Genomic DNA, 23,129 nt, shown 5'->3' with positions numbered 1-23,129 from the left:
GGTGCTTACTATCTGTCAGGCACTGTTAACTTCTTTAAATCTCACAACAACCCTCTTATCCTATTTTATGGAAGAGAGGACAGAGGCACAGAGGAGATAATAATTGCTAAAGGTTACACAGTCAGTAAATGGCACAGCCAGCATTCAAAATTAGCTCATAACTACCTCAATATATCTTCTTTCACGTTAAACTAAATATCTTGTGAATAAATCTTAAACTTCAACAATCAGAATTTAAAATAATTTAAAATAGCCCTTGTGAGGTAATATATTCATTTATATTAGATATAAACATGATACATAAATTAACAGTTGAATAAATAGGTAGATGACGGGAATTCAAAATTAAATGAACTTACCTTAAGTAACTTTCAAGGGACAGCACAAGTGTCATCCCCAATCCATTAGTTCATACCTCTCTCTCCAAGTTTCTACTGATTCCAGAATCCATGCATGTAACCCAGGCTGCAACTTAGTACCTAGGGGACTGTTTAAAAAAATTTTTTTAAGTCATTATTCATGTGATAGCATTCACTATTCAGTGAGATATTTGATAACATTCGAAAACTATTAAGGTGTTTATAACATAACAATCATTAATAGTTATCATTAATTCAGTAATTAGCTATGAGTACCAGAGCTGTCATAAATTAGTAGCTATTACTTTTGAACATAGAATTCAAACACAATTTTAGTGATATTTTAAATATTTAAATCAGTATGTCTTTTCATATAGGGGACACTTCCTAATTTGCACATATCACATTATTATGTCATATTATAACACCTAAAAGCATGACTTTCCTGTAATGGTAAAAGTGGTTCTACTCTAATTTTATAACCATGCCAACATGCAAAATGACATGCATGGTATGAAAAAATGAAAAGGCTGCATATGATTGTATATATATGCCAACATTTTCAGTGACGATGAGTAAGAAATACTTAATAATGGTTTTCTCTGGGGATAGAGACCTGGGAACAAGATGGGAAGGAGAAGACTTTTTCATTTTTCTTCATTCTGCTATTTTCTTTTTGCCCATATGTATAAATTACTATTGCCATAATTACAACCAAAAACAAGCTTTATTATAAATTTTGTGGTTAAGTTTCTTGGGTCTATGTCAAATAGAAATTATCTCATATATGTGAACCATGGATTGTCAGATTTCAAAATGTAGCTAACAGTCTGCTTTTGATAATTCCTAATATTTTTTAAGAACTTACAATGCTTCATTTATTATTAACATCAATGATCATTGTTAAATAATATGAGTAGGAAGAATGGGAGTATTCCTCAGAACTTTAATTTTTGTGTAAATTCCTGATTCCATTTGTTCCAGGTCCATTTGTTCTCATGAAAGGAGAGTGTTTAAAAATTCCACTTGTTTGAATTTAAGGCTTAGTACTATTGACTTCAATAAATGTTTGAGCCACTGTAGTTGCAATAGATAGATGCTAATGTTTTCTTCTTTTCAGATTTTTTTTTTCATTTTGGTGTCATTAATGTACAATACATGAGCAACATTATGGTTACTAGACTGCCCCCATGATCACGTCCCCACCACATACCCCATTTCAGTCACTGTCTGTCAGTGTAATAAGGTGCTATAGAGTCACTACTTGTCTTCTCTGTGTTGTACTGCCTTCCCCATGCACCCCCCACCCCTTACATTATGTGTGCTAATCATAATGCCCGTTTTTCTCCCTTATCCCTCATTTCCTACCCATCCTCCCACTCCTTTTCCCTCTGGTAACTGTTAGTCCATTCTTCGGTTCTGTGAGTCTGCTCCTGTTTTGTTCCTTCCGTTTTTTCTTTGTTCTTTACTCCACAGATGAGTGAAATCGTTTGATACTTGTCTTTCTCCATCTGGCTTATTTCACTAAGCACAATGCCCTCTAGCTCTATCCATGTTGTTGCAAATGGTAGGATTTGTTTCCTTCTTATGGCTGAATAATAGTCCATTGTGTATATGTACCACATCTTCCTTATCCATTCATCTACTGATGGACACTTAGGTTGCTTCCATTTCTTGGCTATTGTAGATAGTGCTGCAATAAACATAGGGGTGCATATGTCTTTTTCAAACTGGGCTGCTGCATTCTTAGGGTAAATTCCTAGAAGTGGAATTCCTGGGTCAAATAGTATTTCTATTTTGAATTTTTTGAGGAACCTCCATATTGCTTTCCACAATGGTTGAACTAGTTTACATTCCCACCAGCAGTATAGGAGGGTTCCCCTTTCTCCACATCCTCACCAGCATTTGTTGTTGTTTGTCTTTTAGATGTTGGCCATCCTAACTGGTGTGAGGTGATATATCCTTGTGATTTTAATTTGCATTTCTGTGATGATTAGTGATGTGGAGCATCTTTTCATGTGTCTGTTTGCCATCTGAATTTCTTCTTTCGAGAAGTGTCTGTTCAGATCCTATGCCCATTTTTTAATTGGATTATTTGCGTTTTGTTTGTTGAGGTGCATGAGCTCTTTATATATTTTGGATTTCAACCCCTTATGGGATTTGTCATTTATGAATATATTCTCCCATATTGTAGGATGCCTTTTTGTTCTGTTAATGGTGTCCTTTGCTGTACAGAAGCTTTCAGCTTGATATAGTCCCACTTGTTCATTTTTGCTTTTGTTTCCCTTGCCCGGGGAGATATGTTCATGAAGAAGTTGCTCATGTTTATGTCCAAGAGATTTTTGCCTATGTTTTTCTTTAAGAGTTTTATAGTTTCATGACTTACATTCAGGTCTTTGATCAATTTCAAGTTTACTTTTGTGTATGGGGTTAGACAATAATTCAGTTTCATTCTCTTACATGTAGCTGTCCATTTTTGCCAACACCAGTTGGTGAAGAGGCTGTCATTTCCCCATTGTATATCCATGGCTCCTTTATCGTATATTAATTGGCCATATATATTTGGGTTAATATCTGGACTCTCTGTTCTGTTCCATTGGTCTATGGGTTTGTTCTTGTGCCAGTACCAAATTGTCTTGATTACTATGGCTTTGTAGTAGAGCTTGAAGTTGGGAAGCGAGATCCCCCCTGCTTTATTCTTCCTTCTCAGGATGGCTTTGGCTATTTGGGGTCTTTTGTGGTTCCATACAAATTTTAAAACTATTTGTTCCAGTTCGTTGAAGAATGGTGTTGGTGTATTGATAGGGATTGCATTAAATCTGTAGATTGCTTTAGGCAGGATGGCCATTTTGACAATATTATTTCTTCCTACCCAAGAGCATGGGATGAATTTCCATTTGTTAGTTTCCTCTTCAATTTCTCTCAAGAGTATCTTGTAGTTTTCAGGGTATAGGTCTTTCACTTCCCTTGTTAGGTTTATTCCTAGGTATTTTATTCTTTTTTATGCCATTGTGAGTGGAATTGTTTTCCTGATTACTCTTTCTGCTAGTTCATCATTAGTGTATTGGAAAGCAACAGATTTCTGTGTATTAATTTTGTATCTTGCAACTTTGCTGAATTCAGATATTAGTTCTAGTAGTTTTGGAGTGGAGTCTTTAGGGTTTTTTATGTACAATATCATGTCATCTGCAAACAGTGACAGTTTGGCTTCTTCCTTACTAATCTGGATGCCTTGTATTTCTTTGTTTCGTCTGATTACCATGGCTAGGACCTCCAGTACTATGTTGAATAAGAGCGGGAAGTAGCATCCTTGTCTTCTTCTGGATCTTAGGGAAGAAGCTTTCAGCTTTTCACTGTTAAATATGATGTTGGCTGTGGGTTTATCATATATGGCCTTTATTATGTTGAGGTACATACCCTCTATACCCATTTTGTTGAGAGTTTTTATCATGAATGGATGTTGAATTTTGTCAATTGCTTTTTCAGCATCTGTGGGGATGATCATGTGGCTTTTTTCCTTCTTTTTGTTGATGTGGTGGATGATGTTGATGGATTTTCGAATGTTGACAATCCTTGCATCCCTGGGATGAATCCCACTTGATCATGGTGTATGATCCTCTTGATGTATTTTTGAATTCAATTTGCTATTATTTTGTTGAGTATTTATGCATCTATGTTCATCAGGGATATTGGTCTGTAGTTTTCCTTTTTTGTGGTGTCTGCCTGGTTTTGGTATTAGAGTGATGCTGATGTCTTAGAATGAGTTTGGAAGTATTCTCTCCTCTTCTATTTTTTGGAAAAATTCAATAAGAATGGGTTTTATGTCTTCTCTAAATGTCTGATAAAATTCAGCAGTGTATACATCTGGTCTGGGGATTTTGTTCTTAGGTAGTTTTTTGATTACCAATTCAATTTCGTTGCTGGTGATTGGTCTGTTTAGATTTTCTCTTTCTTCCTTGGTCAGTGTTGGAAGGTTGTATTTTCCTAGAAAGTTGTCCATTTCTTCTAAGTTATCCAGTTTGTTAGCATATATATTTTCATAGTCTTCTCTAATAATTCTTTGTATTTCTCTGGTGTCTGTCATGACTTTTCCTTTCTCATTTCAGATTCTCAATTCTGATTCTGTTTATGTGTGTAGATTCTCTTTTTCTCTTAATAAGTCTGTATAGGGGTTTATCTATTTTGTTTATTTTCTCAAAGAACCAGCTCTTGGTTTCATGGATTTTTTCTATTGTTTTAGTCTTCTCAGTTTTATTTATTTCTTCTCTGATCCTTATTATGTCCCTCCTTCTGCTGACTTTGGGCCTCATTTATTCTTCTTTTTCCAGTTTCAGTAATTGTGACTTTAGTCTATTCATTTGGGATCCTTTTTTAAATAGGCCTGGATTGCTATACAGTTTCCTCGTAGAACTGCCCTTGCTGCGTCCCACAGAAGTTGGAGCATTGTGCTGTTGTTTTCATTTGTCTCCATGTATTGCTTCATCTCTGTTTTAATTTGGTCATTGATCCATTAATTATTTAGGAGCATGTTGTTAAGCCTCCATGTGTTTATGAGCCTTTTTGTTTTCTTTGTACAATTTATTTCTAGTTTTATACCTTTGTGATCTGAGAAGTTGGTTGGTAGAATTTCAATCTTTTTGAATTTACTGAGGTTCTTTTTGTGTCCTAGTACGTGGTCTATTTCTGGAAAATGTTCCATGTGCACTTAAGAAGAATATGTATCCTGCTGCTTTTTGGTGTAGAGTTATGTAGATGTCTGTTAGGTCCATCTGTTCTAATGTGTTGTCAGTGCCTCTGTGTCCTTACTTATTTTCTGTCTGGCTGATCTGTCCTTTAGAGTGAGTGAAGTGTTGAAGTCTCCTAAAATGAATGCGTTGCATTCTGTTTCCTCCTTTAATTCTGTTAGTATTTGTTTCACATATGTAGGTACTCCTGTGTTGGGTGCATAGGTATTTCTAATGGTTATATCGTCTTGTTGGACTGACCCCTTTATCATTATGTAACGTCCTTCTTTATCTCTTGATACTTTCTTTGTTTTGAAGTCTATTTTGTCTGATACAAGTACTGCAACACCTGCTTGTTCTCCCTGTTGTTTGCATGAAATATCTTTTTCCATCCCTTCACTTTCAGTCTGTGTATGTCTTTGGGTTTGAGGTGAGTCTCTTGTAAGCAGCATATAGATGGGTCTTGCTTTTTTATCTATTCTATTACTCTGTGTCTTTTGATTGGTGCATTCAGACTTTACATTTAGGGTGATTATCTATAGATATTGACTTATTGTCATTTCAGGCTTTGGATTCTATCTACCCATATAACTTAACTCACTTATTACACTGTTACAAACAGTCTGATGATTCTTTATTTCTCTCTCTTCTTTTTCTTCCTCCTCCACTCTTTATATGTTAGGTGTTTTATTCTGTACTCTTTTGTGTTTCCCTTGAATAATTTTGTGGATAACTCATTTTATTTTGCATTTAGATAGTATTTGGTTGGTCTGCTTTCTTTGCTGTAGTTTTATTTTCTCTGGTGACACCAATTTAGCCTTAGGAACACTTCCATGTAGAGCAGTCCCTTTAAAATACACTGTAGAGATGGTTTCTGGGAGGCAAATTCCCTCAAGTTTTGCTCATCTGGAAATTTTTAATCCCTCCTTCAAATTTAAATGGTAATCTTACTGGATACAATATTCCTGGTTCAAGACCCTTTCGTTTCATTGCATTGAATATGTCATCCCATTCTCTTCTGGCCTGTAAGGTTTCTGCTTAGAAGTCTGATGATAGCCTGATGGGTTTTCCTTTGTAGGTGATTTTTTTCTCTTTCTGGCTGCTTTTAATACTCTGTCCTTGTCTTTGATCTTTGCCATTTTAATTATTTTATGACTTGGTGTTGTCCTCCTTGGGTCCCTTGTGTTGGTAGATTTGTGGCCTTCCATGGTCTGAGAGACTTTTTCCTTCCCCCGCTTGGGGAAGTTTTCAGCAAGTATTTCTTCAAAGACATTTTCTTTCTCTCTCTCTCTTCTTCTTCTAATACCCCTATAATGTGAATATTTTTCCATTTTGATTGGTCACACTGTTCTCTTATTATTCTTTCATTCATAGAAATCCTTTTGTCACACTCTGCTTTGCCTTCCCTGTATTTCTATTCTCTGATTTCTATTCCATTAACAGTCTTTTCCACCTCATCTAGTCTGCTCTTAAATCCTTCCATTGTTTGTTTCATTTGTATTATGTCCCTCCAGAAGTTATCCCTTAGCTCTTTAATATTTCTCTGTAGCTCCATCAGCATGCTTATGACTTGTATTTTGAATTCTTTTTCAGGAAAATTGGTAATTTCAGTCTCACTAGGCCCTGTGTCTGGTGTTTGAGGGATTTTGGACTGAACAAGTTTCTTCTGCCTTTTTATGGTGATGGAAGTGATTGCCGGCTAGTGGCGCCTGTGTCAGCTGGGAGAACAGTGTTCCTTCCTGCTTGCTCGTCACCTTGCCCATCTCTGCTGCCTGTGTTGGTCAACTGCATACAGGGAGTAGTCTCTTGGTTAATCCCCTGAGCTACCTTGTGCAGGGCAGCTCTCAGAATGGCCTAGGGCACCGCGGGGTTCTCAGGTGAACGGTATCTGTTCTCCCATGTGAACGATGCCCCTTCTTGTTTTCTGGACTCTGCGCCAGTCTCTGCTGCCTGTGCTGAGCAACTGCACAGAGGGAGCAGCCTCTGGATTGATACCCTGAGCTGCTGTGGGTGGGGTGGCCCTCGGGATGGCCTAGGGCACTGGCATTGTTTGCAGGCAATCAGGGCATGTTTGCCCCGAGAACATGCTTCCTGGACTCTGTGCTGGTTTCCTCTGCCTGTGCGGGTCAGCCTTGTGCAGGGTCATCCTCTTGGTTAATCTCCTGAGCTGCCGTGGGTGGGGCGACCCTTGGGATGGCCTAAGGCCCTGGCAGGTGTTGCAGGCTAGCAGCACGTGTTCACCGTGAGAATAAAACCCCTTCTTGCTTTCTCTTCTCCGCTCTCTGTGCTGTCAACTGCAGGCAGGGCCAACCTCTGGGTCTGGACTGGTTAGCTGCTCACTGGGAAAAGCTTCTGTGTGGTTGTTGTGGGCGGAGCTGCTCCACGGCTTCTCTGCAGCAATTGCGGGTCAGCCGGTTGAGGGGCTTCAGAGTTGTGTAGCCACCCACGGGATTAGGGCAACTGAAGTTCCGTATAGTTCCCAGCCTGCTGGGCTGAGTGTGCCAGGACGATTTTGTCCCCTGTTAAACCCTTGTCCCTTTAAGAGTTTTAAAGCGCTTTTGTCCCAGAGCATCCAGCTGTGGGAACCTGTTCACAGTCTTAGTCTCAGATTTTGCTTTTCCATTCCTCTAATGTCCAGTACGCCATGCAATATGTGTCTCTGCTCCTGTGCACATTTCTAGAGCTGGTTATTTCCACTCCCTCCCCACTCTGATTCGTTTCCTCTCGCCGGTGAGCTGGGGTGGGAGCAGTGCTAGGGTCCCACCGGGTCCCGGCGTTGTATCTTACCGTTTTTGTGAGATGTTGAATTCTCACAGATGTAGATGTAGCCTGGCTGTTGTACTGTGTCTTCTGGTCACTCTGTTAGGAATAGTTGTATTTGCTGTATTTTCAAAATATATATGGTTTTGGGAGGAGATTTCTTTCGCCCTACTCATACCGCCATTTTGAGAATGTCTTCTTCAGATTTTGATAAGAGATTCTAGATCTTCTTAAAAATTTGAGCCTGTTTTTAGGTGATTTGTAACTTAAAATACTTTCTGATCACACATTCTGATTCATATTTTGGGATACATGGAAGAATATTCATATTGATACCTGTCATAGATAACCAAGAATATGGCTGGCTAAAGATTGGTCTTTATGATGTGACAAGAGAGAATTTGATATATCAATACCTAACTTTTTGGTAGAAAATCTAGAATTATTTGATTAGTAGATATCAATAAATTAATAGAGTAATAGATTCATTCATTCAGGCAATGTTAATTTTTATTTACTTTCTAATAGACTCTCTTCTGACCTCTGGGATACAGAGATGACTTTCTCTGTGATCTTAGAGAGAGACAGATGTGTAAATTTCTCTTAAATGTTCACATCTGTTAGGCTGTGTTGTACTACTCATAGTGGTTCCCCCATATTAAGGCTTCAGTAGACTCCTTTGTACTTTGCAAGTACTGGCAATATGGACTCACTGGTGATCAGATAGTGTTTTTTTTCCTATCCAGTTTTATATATTCATGGCAATGAGTTGTAATATTGTATTTAGAGATGAAAAGCATTGAGCAGACAGAAAGATAACTACTTGTGTTGCAGTCTGTTTTCTGATTAAATTATGTATTCTGTAGTGATAATGTTTCTTCATAAACTAGATTTACCTTAAACTGCAGTCTATTTTGTGGTAGAAGTAGCACAGAAAACATTTATTGAAATGCAAAAAATGCCTAACGCCTTCCAGAAAGTGCAGAAAAATATAATACAGAAGCCTAGAAAATATGCTAATAATCTCATTGGAGTCATGATTGCTCTCACTGCTGACAGAATTGCCTAATAGACTGCCCTCTGCTGAGCTTTTTGAAACAAACCTTCTATTTGGGGTTACTTTGCCATTTTATTTTCCTAATGATGTGACATATGGCATTGGGGTAGCAAACAAGCATCATTCTTCACATTACCCTCCCTTGTTTAACTCTACATCCTCTCCTGCTACAAACACAGAAGACGACCAAAATGAAAATAAAGTTGGAATTCAAATGAGAAAGTGCACGAACGAGGTAAGAGTTGAGAGTCAGGGAATTGGTGTTGGAAAAACAAGGGCTTTGGAGTTACATCTGTATTTTCATGCTAGCTTCACCCCTTACTTTTTCTGAGATTGGGGCAAATTAGTTGACCTGTCTGTATTTCAATTTTGTCATCTCTGAAATGGAAATAATATCATAGTATCTACCTAACACAAAGAGGCTGAACCAGCGTTTATTGTTGTTGTAGAGAGATATTAATCTTGGACTTAATTTTGATTGCAGGGCATTTATTCATTAACAGATTTTCATAGAACATCTAATATGGGTCAGATACTGTATTAGATGCTGTATAGATTATAAAGAAGACCATAAAGATACAGTCTTTATCTTCAAAGATCTCAAACTCTAATAATGCATTCTTAACTTGTAACCCTATCTTTGTGTTGAATAGCAAAGGTACTTTATGTGGGTTGGTGGTAAATTCTCTTAGCACTAGTAGGACAGGAAGTGGTCCAGCTGTTGACCAGAAGGTAGATGCTAAATTTCAAGCTTTGGTATCTCAGAAACTAGAGAAACACATGGTCTTAAAGATTGTAAGGCCAGTAGTGATTTCATTCTTATGCAAGAGAATCCATTTTAAAATCTGTGGATTTTAAAGTGGCACATTGATAAGTAGGGGAGACTTATCAAAAGAGACTTTACAAAAGACTTTTCCTTGTTAATTTCAAATTAATTAAGAGAGAAAATCAAAAGAGTGGTATGAAAAGGTTACCCTATCTGTCGCCAACTGCAGGTTAAAAAGGAAAAAAAATCTAATAGAAGATTGGGTAAAGGATAAATATAAGAAATTAACAAAAAGAGCAAATAGCCAATAAAAATAGGAAATGTTCACTAGTGAGTTTGGAAATAATTTTTTAAGTAATAATTTGGCAAATGCAATCACTCATGTATTTATGATAGGAATGTTAACTGCTTTTACCTTTTGGAACTAAATCTGACAATATCTATAAAAATATATCTGTGTGTATGTGTGCTTTTTTTTATCCGGCTTTAGAAATAAAAGTACCAGTATGCAAGGGTTTAAAAGTGTTTTTTTGTGACAAGAAAAACAGCAAAAAATGTCTTTCATGAGCAATGGTACATATACTATGGAATATTGTGTAGCTGATATATGAATTAAATTGATTTGTATGATAACCTGGAGAGATTTTCCTAATAAATGAAAGAACAGTAAAGCATTTTTCAAAATTATTTGTGTAGTATAACCCCACTTTTATACTTGGAATAGACCTATATATTTGATTATGATTATTTGTATAAGCTATAAAAGTATGGCAGATTATATACCAAAGATTGTTAACACCTCAGCCAACGAGAAGAGGGATGGATGTTAACTTTATATTTGTTTCTATTGATACCTTTGTCATTTTAAGAAAGAAGAAAAGATAAAAAGCAGCAAAAGTTAGAAAGAATAAGCCCTTAGATTCCCATTATTAAATATTTCTTTTCTTAAATAGAAGAATACATGCTATTTTAAAATATTTAGAAACTATCATTTTCTAGGAGTTTCATAATAAACATATGAATATGCTTATTTTTAAACTACTTTAGAAATTACCCGGACCATTTTAATATCTTTATTGAGGTATAATTGACATAAAGTTAACATATGCATATTTAAATTATTTTATTAGTTTTGACATCTATGTATACTCAGGAAACCATTACCTCCATCAAGGTAATGAACATACTTATCACCCTAAAATGTTTCCTCATGCCTCCACAGTGTACTACCCTCACTCCAGTTCCCAGGCAATCACTGATCTGCTCTCTGTCACAATGGGTTAGTTTACATTTTTTTAAATGTTCTATAAATGAAATTAGGAAACATGAATTCTTTTTTCTGGCTTCCTTCCTCAGCAGGTTTATCCATATTGTTGCATATGTTACTAGCTCATTTTTTAAAATTGCTGATACACTATGGATGTACCACAATTTGTTTACCTATTGTTGGACATTTGATTGTTTCCAATTTGAGGTTATTACAAATGAAGTTGTTGTGAACATTCATTGTACAAGTCTTTGTATGGACCTGTGCTGTTATTTCTCTTGAATGAAGTGGCTGGGTTATATATAAGTATATATTTAATTTTTTAAGAAACTGCTAATTACCAAGTATTTATGTCATTTTACAATCCCTCTAGTGATGTATGAGAATTTCAGGCTGTCCTTTTTCTGGTGAATTTCCTTGGTACCTTTTCCAAAAATACGTTGCACCTATCTTGGATTCTGTTTTTTTCCAGTGATGTAGTTTTCTTTCTTGGCACTATCATGATCACTGAGGCTTATAATAACTCTTGAAATCAGATATTAAAGTCCGTCAGTTTTATTCTTTTTCAAAATTGTTTTGGCCATTATACGTTATTTGCTTTTTTATGTTAATTTTAGAGGCAGTTCTTTTTTTACAATTTTTTTCTACAGAAAAGCCTATTGGAATTTGATTGAGTTTGTGTTGAATCTTTAGATAGAATTGACATCTTATGACTGAGTCTTCTGACTCATGAATATGGTATATTTTGACACTTATTTAAATCGTCTTTTTAAGCAATCGTAAGCAATGTTTTGATTTGTAATGTACAAGTCTTCTGTAATTTTGTCAAATTTATTTTTTTGATGCTATTGTAAATGTACTTTTTATTTCAATTTCTGATTTTTCATTACTAATATGTGGAAATAAATAGGCTTTTTGGTCTTCTGCAACCTTGCTAAAATTCACTTACTAGTTTTTTAAGCTTTTAGTTTTTTATAGTGATTCCTTTGAATTTTGTATGTAAACACTCATGTTGTTTCTAAACAGAGATAGTTTTACTTCATTCCTAACTGGATGCATTTTTTATTTTTTTCTTGACATAATACACACTAGCTAGAACCTTTAATACAATGTTGAATGGAAGTCGAGAAAGTAAACATCCTTGTCTTGTTCCTGATCTCAGGGAGAAAGCATTCAGTCTTAAACTATTAAGTATGTTAGCTGTAGGTTTTTTAATTGTCTGGTTGGGGAAGTTCTTTTTTGTCCCTGATTTGCTGAGAGATTCATTATTTCATTCAGGAATACATACTTTTATCAAATGGTTTTCTTGGCATTTCTTGAGATAGTCATGGTTTCCTTTATTTATTTATTTATTTATTTATTACTTGCTTGATATTACTTGATATTTGAATACTAAACCATCTTTGCTTTCCTGGAATAAAACTTGGTTATGAAATATTTTTTATATATTGTTAGATCTGATTTGCTAAAATTTTATTTAGGTTTTCTGTATCTAAGTTTATGAGGGATTTTGGTCTGTAGTTTTCAGGTAATTTTCATGTTTGGGTATCTGGATAATGCTTACCTCATAGAATAAATTGTTAAGTAGTCCCTCTTCTTCAGTATTCTAGAAAAGTTTGTGTAGAATTGATATTGTTTATTTCTCAAATGTTTAGTAGAATAGACCAGTGAAGCCACAAAAAAAAAGATGTTATAACCTGAGAAAATCGATCAAAACTGCTTCGTAACTGATACAGGTATGAGAATTAGACAAAACATTAAAAAATAGTTATTAAGTACAATTATAACTGTGTTTCACATGTTCAAAAAACAGTGACATGGAATTAATTAGAAAAACATAGTTAATAGTACCAGTAGACCGAAAATTAGGCTGTAGAACACTTCAGCAGCACAATCAATCAACTTGACCTAATTGACACTCACTGAACACTCAAACAGCAGATATACAAATACAAATGGAAAATTTACCAAGATAGACTCAATTGCGGTTTCCAAAACAAGCCTTAAATTAAGTTCAAAGGAGTCAAGTCAAAGTAGATATGTCCTCTGATCTTAAAGCAATTAAATTAGAAATTTGTTAGGAAAATATCTCTAGGAAATCCTGCAAATATTTGGAAACTAAAGAAAATGCTTCCAGACGATTGGATTAAAGATGGCAGCATGAGAGGTGAGACAGAGACCTCCTCCTAAAACCACATATAATATGAAAATATAATTAATACAACTAATCCTGAAAGTGCAACAGGAAAGAAGGCTACACCAGATTACCTACACCTGAAGAACAGAGCAGACCTCACAGAACAGGGTAATGTACCAAAGCTGTGACCTGGCGGGACCTAAGCCCTTCCTCCACCCCAGCTCACTGGCAGGAGGAAGAGAAACACAGCAGGGAGGGAGTGAAGGCCTGGGACTGCTGAACACCTAGCCGTGGAGATCTGCTCTGGGAGCATGAACCTACATTGCATGGTGCTCTGGTGATGAGTGGGGTTGGAAAGCAAAGACAGGTGGAATACCTAGAGAGACAGAGATTCCAGCTGCTTGTGGAAAACAGGAATTCATATCCAACTGATCTGGGAAGGCAGTCTGAGAGACTTCCTTACAGTGAGAGGGCTGCTAAAGGGGCAAGGATTGCACAGAGCTTACTGCTCAGGAGAAAGGACAGGTAGACAAAACTGTTCAGGTGCACTCTGCCCAGCCGATTGGGAGCTTAAATGATCTAAAGGTACTCCATCCCCCTTGCTGGCTACGTAACTCCAAGGCTCCTCACTGTGATGTAGCCTGCTGTGTCTTCCTCTGGCTACCCTGCGCCTGGATCACAAACCAGCAGCCCCTGCCCTAGTGTTAGGCCAGCCAGAGGGAAGCTCTGCCTATGACAGCTACAAACACAAAGCATAGAGGCTTACACCTGTGTGTTTGGCCCACTGATTCTGGCAGTGGAGACAAGCATAGCAGCCAGGAAGCAGGAAACAGCTCTTTCCTCCCACCAGGCACCAGCACCACTCCCCTGCGACCCCGGACATCGCTCCAGAAACTGAGCAGCTCCAGGGAATAGAGTTTCCGGGCACTAGAGGGTGTCACATACAAATACGAAACATAAAAGGACCCGGTTCAAAGCAAAAGCTCAACACCAGAGAAAGGACCGAGTGAAACTTAATTAATAAATCTTCCTGAAAGAGATTTCAAAATAAAAATCATAAACATGCTCATGGAGCTAGAGAAAAATATTCAAGAACTCAGCATTGAATTTAGGATGTAGATCCAATCTTTGAAAAGCACAATGGAGGGTATTAAAAGCAGATTAGATATGGTGGAGGATACAATAAATGAAATAGAAACTAGGGGAGAGGAATACAACAAAGCTGAGGCACAGAGAGATAAAAGGATCTCTAGGAATGAAAGAATACTGAGAGAACTGTGTGACCAATCCAAATGGAACAATATTTGTATTATAGGGGTACTAGAAGAAGAAGAGAGAGAAAAAGGGATAGAAAATGTCTTTGAGGAAGTAATTGCTGAAAACTTCCCCAATATGGGGAAGGAGATAGTCTCTCAGGCTGTGTAGGTGCACAGATCTCCCAACACAAGGGACCAAAGGAGGAGAACACCAAGACACATAGTAATAAAAATGGCAAAGATCAAGGATAAGGACAGACTTTTAAAAGCAGCCAGAGAGAGAAACAAGATCACGTACAAAAGAAAACCCATCAGGCTATCATCAGACTTCTCAGCAGAAACCTTACAGCTCAGAAGGGAGTGGTATGATGTATTTAATGCAATGAAGCAGAAGGGCCTCGAACCAAGAATACTTTATCTGGCAAGATTATCATTTAAATTTGAAGGAGGGATTAAACAATTTCCAGATGAGCAAAAGCTGAGAGAATTTACCTCCCACAAACCATCTCTACAATGTATTTTGGAGGGACTGGTATAGATGGAAGTGTTCCTAAGGTTAAATAGCTGTCACGAGAGATAATAAAAACGGATAGACAAAGAGTACAGAATATGATACATAATATATAAAGAATGGAGGAGGGAAAAAAGGGGAGAAAATAGATCCTTTAGATTGTGTTTATAATAGCATACTAAGTGAGTTAATTTAGACTTACATGGTAAGGAAGTTATCCTTGAACATTTGGTAACCACGAATTTAAAGCCTGCAATGGCAATAAGTACATACCTGTCGATAATCACCCAAAATGTAAATGGTCTGAATGCACCAATCAAAAGATACAGAGTCACTGAATGAATAAAAAAATAAGACCCAACTATATGCTTCCTACAAGAGACTCACTTCAAACCCAAAGACATACACAGACTATAAATGAAGGGATGGAAAAAGATATATCATGCAATTAACAGGGAGGAAAAAGCAGGTGTTGCAGTACTTGTATCAGACAAAATAGACTTTAAAACATCAAAAGTCATAAGAGACAAAGAACGACATTACATAATGATAAAGGGGTCAGTCTAACAAGAGGATATAACCATTATAAATAAAAGGGGTCAGTCTAACAAGAGGATATAACCATTATAAATATCTATGCACGCAACACAGGAGCACCTACATATGTGAAACAAATACTAACATAATTAAAGGAGGAAATAGAATGCAATGCATTCATTCTGGGAGACTTCATTTCACTTCAAAGGACAGATCAACCAGACAGAAAATAAGTAAGGACACAGAGTCATTGAACAACACAATATAACAGATGGACCTAAAAGTCATCTACGGAACTCTACACCCAAAAGCAGCAGGATACACATTCTTCTCAAGTGCACATGGAACATTTTCAAGAATAAATCATATAGTAGGCCACAAAAAGAGCCTCAGTAAATTAAAATTTTTATTGTACCAACCAACCTCTCAGACCACAATGTAATGAAATTAGAAATAAATTACGCAAAGAAAAAGAAAAAGCCTACAAACACATGGAAGCTTAACAACATGGTCCTAAATAAGCAATGGATCAATGACCAAATAAAAACAGAGATCCAGCAATATGTGGAGACAAATGACAACAATAATTCAACAACAAAAAAATCTGTGGGACCCAGCGAAGGTGGTGCTAAGAGGGGAGTATATTGCAATACAGGCCTACCCCAGGAAAGCAGAACAATTCCATATGAACGGTCTAAACTCACAATTAACGAAACAAGAAAAAGAAGAACAAATGAGACTCAAAGTCAGTAGAAGGAGGAAAATATTAAAGATTAGAGCAGAAATAAATAAAATCGAGAAAAATAAAACAATAGAAAGAATCAATGAAAGCAGGAGCTGGTTCTTTGAGAAAATAAACAAAATAGATAAACCCCTAGCTAGACTTATCAAGAAAAAGAAGAGAATCTACACACATAAACAGAATCAGAAATAAGAAAGGAAAAAATCACTATGGACACCACAGAAATACAAAGAATTATTAGAGAACACTATGAAAAATTATATGCTAACTGGATAACCTAGAAGAAATGGACAACTTTCTAGAAAAATACAATCTTCCAACCTGACCCAGAAAGAAACAGAAAATCTGAACAGACCAATTACCAGCAATGAAATTGAATTGGTAATCAAAAAACTATCTAAGAACAAAACGCCTGGACCAGATGGCTTCACTGCTGAATTTTGTCAAACATTTAGTGAAGATCTAATACCCATCCTCCTCAAAGTTTTCCAAAAAGTAGAAGAGGAAGGAATACTTCCAAACTCATTCAATAAAGCCAGCATCACCCTAATACCAAAACCAAGCAGGAACACCACACAAAAAAGAAAATTACAGACCAATATCCCTGATGAACATAGATGCAAAAATACTTACCAAAATATTAGCAAACCAAATTCAAAAATACATCAAGAGGATCATACACCATAATCAAGTGGGATTCATCCCAGGGATGCAAAGATGGTACAACATTCGAAAATTCATCACTATCATCCACCACATCAACAAAAAGGACAAAAAACACATGATCATCTCCATAGATGCTGAAAAAGCATTTGACAAAATTCAACACCCATTCATGATAAAAACTCTCAACAAAATGGGTATAGAGGGCAAGTACCTCAACATAATAAAGGCCATATATGATAAACCCACAGCCAACATCATACTGAACAGCGAGAAGCTGAAAGCGTTTCACCTAAGTTCGGGAACAAGGCAAGGATGCCCACTCTCTCCATTTGTATTCAACATAGTTCTGTAGGTCCTAGCCCTGGCAATCAGACAACACAAAGAAATAAAAGGCATCCAGATTGGTAAAGAAGTTAAACTGTCCTGTTTGCAGATGACATGACATTGTACATAAAAAACTCTGAAGAATCCCTCTAAAATTACTAGATCTAATATCTGAATTCAGCAATGTTGCAGGATACAAAATTAATACACAGAAATTGTTGCACTTCTGTACACTAATTATGAACTAACAGAGAGAGAAATCAGGAAAACAATTCCATTCACAATTGCATCAAAAAGAATAAAATACCTAGGAATAAACCTAACCAAGGAAGTGAAAGACCTGTACTCTGAAAACTACAAGACACTCATGAGAGGAATTAAAGAAGATACCAATAAATGGAAACACATCCTGTGCTCATGGATAAGAAGAATTAATATTATCAAAATTACCATCCTTCCTAAAGCAATCTTCAGATTCAGTGCAATCCCTATCAAAATACCAACAGCTTTCTTCAGTGGACTAGAGAAAATAATTCTAAAATTCATATGGAACCACAGAAGACCCTGAATAGCCAAAGTAATCCTGAGAAGGAAGAATAAAGCTGGGGGAATTATATTCCCCGACTTCAGGCTCTACTACAAAGCCACAATAATCAAGACAATTTGGTACTGACACAAGAACAGATCCATAGATGAATGGAACAGACTATAGAGCCCAGATATAAACCCAAGTATATATATGGTCAGTTACTACACGATAAAGGAGCCATGGACATTCAATGGGGAAAAGACAGCCTCTTCACTAACTAGTTTTGGCATAACTAAACAGTTACATGCAAGAGAATGAAACTGGATTATTGTCTATCCCTATACACAAAAGTAAACTGAAATGGATCAAATCCTGAATGTAAGTCATGAAAGCATAAAACTCTTAGAAGACAACATAGGCAAAAATCTCCTGACCATAAACATGAGCAACTTTTTTCTGAATGCATCTCCTTGAGCAAGGGAAACAAAAGCAAAAATGAACACATGGGACTACATCAAACTTAAAAGCTTCTGTACAGCAAAGGACACCATGAACAGAACAAAAAGACATCCTATAGTATGGGAGAATATATTCATAAATGACAGATCCGATAAAGGGTTGACATCCAAAATATATAAATAATTCACATGCCTCAACACCCAAAAAGCAAATAACCCAATTAAAAAATGGGCAAAGGATATGAACAGACAATTCTCCAAAGAAGAAATTCAGATGGCCAACAGGTACATGAAAAGATACTCCACATCACTAATTATCAGGGAAATGCAAATAAAAACCACAATGAGATATCACCTCAGAGAAGTTAGGATGGCCAGTATCAAAAAGACTTAGAACAACAAATGCTGGCAAGGATGTGGAGAAAGTGGAACCCTCCTACACTGCTGGTGGCAAGGTAAGCTCGTTCAACCATTGTGGAAAGCAGTATGGAGGTTCCTCAAAAAACTAAAAATAGAAATACCATTTGACCCAGGAATTCCACTACTAGGAATTTACCCTAAGAATGCAGGAGCCCAGTTTGAGAAAGACATATGCACCCCTATGTTTATCATAGCACTATTTACAATAGCCAAGAAATGGAAGCAACCTAAGTGTCCATCAGTACATGAATGGATAAGGAAGATGTGGTACATATACACAATGGAATATTATTCAGCCATAAGAAGAAAACAAATCCTACCATTTGCAACAACATGGATGGAGCTAAAGGGTATTATGCTCAGTGAAATAAGCCAGGCAGAGAAAGACAAGTACCAAATGATTTCACTCATACGTGGAGTATAAGAACAAAGACAAAAAAACTGAAGGAGCAAAACAGCAGCAGACTCACAGAACCCAAGAATGGACTAACAGGTACCAAAGGAAAAGGGACTGGGGAGGATGGGTGGGAAGGGAGGGATAAGGGGAGGGGGAGAAGGGGGGGCACCATGATTAGCATGTATAATGGGGGGGGCACAGGAAGGACTGTACAACACAGAGAAGACAAGTATTGATTCTACAGCATCTTACTATGCTGATGGACAGTTACTGTAATGGGGTATGTGGTGGGGACTTGGTGATGGGAAGAGTCTTGTAAACATAATGTTCCTCATGTAATTGTAGATTAATGATACCAAAAAAAATCGAGTCATTCCCAGTTGTAACAGTTTTGATGCGGCACAATTTTCTGGAGTTTGTATTCCTTTCATGAGATGAGAGTTGAAAATGGGAACTTCTTCCTCTGCCAAAGTTCTAAATCCTCTGTCAGAGAGACAGAGAATCATCCTAACACCCAGTGATTAAAATGATTAAACTTGTCTGTGTGCCAGTATTTTTCTGAATTTACACATTAGTCACTTCATAAAAAGAGCTATGAAGAAAAACATGATTATTCTGCCAGTAATGTAAAAATTTGCAAAATTCTTGAAATCATAGTTTTGTATTTTTGTTTGCATTTACTTATTTGATATTTTAAAATAGTAGAAATAAAATATGCCTCTAAGACTTGAGTTCTTATGGAGATAGGGAGACTGCTTTGGGGATCTCTAAGTTCAGATGATTACGAATCTCATGCAGAGACTGTCACTTGTCCTGTGGTGCTTTAAACCTCATAGTTACATTAGTGCAGTAATAAGGGCCTAATCTCAGGTATAGACATTGGGAATAGACGAAAAAGGAAAACAAATCTGAGACAGTGTCTTACATTTAATTCCTTTATTCTTACTAATTTCAGTGTTAATTGTCCATTAAGTCAGGGAGTCATTTTCTCTGTCTGTCTGTGTCCCTCCTTCTCTCATTCCTTATCTCTTCTCCCCAACACCTGAAATTTACTGTACCTCTGTGTCAGTAGTGGTGGGAGAGGGGATGTTTATCACAGTCTCACTAGACACAGTGTATGTGTGTATCCGTTCAGTTTTTTAAAGGACTGAGTATCTCATAAAGAGATGTGGTTTAAGATATGGAAGCAATCTCAGTGTCCATCAGTAGATGAATGGATAAAGAAGAGGTGGTACATATACACAATGGAATACTATTCAGCCATAAGAAACAAACAAATCCTACCATTTGCAACAACATGGATGGTGCTAGAGGGTATTATGCTCAGTGAAATAAGTCAGGCAGCAAAAGACAAATAACAAATGATTTCCCTCATTTGTGGAGTATAATAATGAAGCAAAACTAAAGGAACAAAACAGCAGCAGACTCACAGACTCCAAGAAGGGACTAGTGGTTACCTAAGGGGAGGGTTGGGAGAGGGTGGGTGGGAAGGGAGGGAGGGCGAAGAGGATTGAGGGGTATTATGATTAGTACACATGGTGTGGATGGGATCATATGAAGACAGTGTAGCACAGAGAAGACAAATAGTGACTCTGTGGCATCTTACTACACTGATGGACAGTGACTGCAATGGGGTATGAGGGGGGACTTGATAGTATGGGTAAATGTAGTAACCATATTGTTTTCCATGTGAAACCTTAATAAGAATGTATGTCAATGATACCTTAATAAAAAAAAGAGAGATGTGGCTTTCTCTCACCTTTTTTTGTGAATTACTGCTTTAAATCCAAACTTGAAATAGCCACTTGAATGGAGCAAGTAATAATTCCTGCTGCATAAGTAGCTATTTTTTAAAAAGCTTATTAAATGTATTGCATTAACCATGAAGAAATGTTCTGTTAAATATTTTGGGGTTGTGTACTTTTGGTATGGTATATTCTTGAAAAGAAGCTTATCTACATCTTTGGTTTTGTTATTTAGAGGAAACAATTTCTGAGTTTATATTTGATCCCTAAGAATCCTCCAGAAAGTGGTGTTCCACTTTTCCATGAATGGATTTAGAGCTGAATTTATACATATATGAAATAAAATTTAGAATGAAATGTATAGCTTCCCCAAACTGTAACTCTTAAAAAGGATTCTGCCGTGGAAGCAGAATTAACGACAATCATTTTGGAGAGATGTCCATAAAACAGACTTTATATAAAATGAAAAAAATCCATGAAAAATGAACAGACCACTACATACTTCTATACATACATTCATATATTCAGTGTAAGACCAAGAACAATAGCAAATTTAAACCCACAGTTTAGTAATAAACTCACAATGAGTTTATTATATACTAAACTTCATGGTTACCATAATCTGAGTTGCTTACTTTGAGAAAATGGTTCACCTTGAGTAGTCCATAAAGGAAGAAGAGCAGCTGGTGTAACAATATTTTCCTGTTCATTATGGTCTCTGAGGAGAAGGATGAAGAAAAATTGATTTGAGGCATACATATCAAAGGAGTTTACTAATATTTTTTTGATGGTGCAATAATTTTGAGAAGAAAAGTGTTAAATGTCTCCTTTTTCTTATTCTCAAAAATAGCATGTGTTCATATTCTATTGTAATTCCAAAAAAGATTTGAGGCTGTCCCAGAGAGATTGGTTTAGTCTAAATGAAAGATCTTATATTTCTATAGGCAATCAGATTAGGTGGTACCCTTCTGCTTTGTATTTACTCTCTTTTGATAATGTCTCTATTAAGTGGTCTTCTTTGACTTTCACCCCTCCCCATCTGCCTGTAATACCTCACTTCTATGTGTAGACTTATGTTGCTTTCTGTAGGATCCTTTTAATCTATCTGCTATGTAGTCTTTAAATTGCCTTGAAATTGTACATTCAAGTGTTGAATGATTTTGTGGAATAAGCCAAATAAATTTTTAAAAATCCTTTGTAAGCTTAATTTTCCATCTAGGACCTCTGATACAATAGAATAATTCAATAAAGATCCGTTTTCTTTCTGGATTTTCACCCCAGCAGTACAAAAGGCTAGGCCAACAGTACAGATCTGAAATGAGAACTAAATGTTAGTGCTGCCTATATAATGAAATCTTTACTTAGGAAAAGGAAAAGTGTCCTTTTGTTGTCTAGAAAGCTTTAAGAAATGGAGTCTGAAATTTATTTTTTGTACCTGAAAAGGACCCTTAGATATCATTTAATCTCACTCTTACACTTTATAGTTGAAAATGCAGGGGACTGAGAAGTGTGTGACTTGCTTCAGATCACATAGTTGAAATAATAATAGAGGCAGATGCAAGTCTAGAATTGGCTAGTAGGCCAATTTCTCCTATAGATACTCACCGCATCCTGAGTCAGGTGCCTAGGTATGTCCTGACCATGAAACAGGAGGAACGCAGGCCCCTGGCTGGAAGGCCATGCAAACCGATGTTAACGATCTGTGCCTGAGACGTTTGCCATTGCAGTCTCTGGCCACAACTACACAGTTGTTCACTTGATAGTCCATCTGTCTCCTCAGTATGGGTGAAGCCCTCTTTTATTCTGCTAAATTTGAATACAGGTATCCTTTAGACCTGATGTTACCAAACATGACTTTAGAGTGGGAAGTAATGAGCCTGATCTTGTGTTTCAGCTCAGACAGCTATAACTGCACCAAAGATGTGGAAGAAACCAAAAGATCGGACCCGAATCACTGAAGAGGTATTAGAGGCAGAATTGGAGGTAAGGGGCAGCAGTAAATCTCTTTAACTTATCTTCAGAGCAGTGGTGCATTTTTTAAGGCAAGCATGGGTGTCTTTTTTGAGATAACTGTTCTCCAAGCAGAACTTGATATTATCAAGCCCAAAGTCTGAATTTTTTTATGTCCATTTGCAGAATTTTAAAAAGATTTTTAGTAGCATGTTCAGTTTTGTTGAGTTCTTGTTCTTTCTTTCAAAATTACCTCTTCTTGAAGGGCAAACATAAGTTACTATCTAATTTTTAGTTAACCTCTCAGTCCCCTGAATGTAATTTTTCCTTATATTAGCCAGATGGAAAGACTAATCTGGTAAAGAAAAATGGAGATAGTTTTTTCAAATTCCCATTAGTAATGGTGGTAGAAATCATCACATACATTTTAGGGAAATTCATTTTGAATCTGTCATCATTTAACTGCATCCTAGTAACATAACTTTTCACATATGGTTTGCCTTATTGAACTAAACCATACCAGA

At 36.6% G+C, this 23,129-nt stretch overlaps 1 protein-coding gene across 11 annotated transcripts in view; it reads left to right on the top strand.

Annotated features, from left to right (window-relative positions):
• Positions 1–23,129, top strand: part of EIF4G3 (eukaryotic translation initiation factor 4 gamma 3) — a 406,522-nt gene that overhangs the window by 281,830 nt on the left and 101,563 nt on the right. For all 11 annotated transcript variants that reach the window (XM_057499810.1, XM_036914545.2, XM_036914543.2 and 8 more), the window contains one exon: positions 22,550–22,638. In XM_057499810.1, coding sequence (XP_057355793.1) covers positions 22,550–22,638 — 89 coding nt within the window. The remainder of the gene's footprint in view (positions 1–22,549; positions 22,639–23,129) is intronic.

Source organism: Manis pentadactyla, chromosome 4, assembly GCF_030020395.1.
Source record: "Manis pentadactyla isolate mManPen7 chromosome 4, mManPen7.hap1, whole genome shotgun sequence".
In the NCBI taxonomy this organism is placed as follows: Eukaryota; Metazoa; Chordata; class Mammalia; order Pholidota; family Manidae; genus Manis; species Manis pentadactyla.
This window is presented reverse-complemented; position numbering and strand designations above follow the sequence as displayed.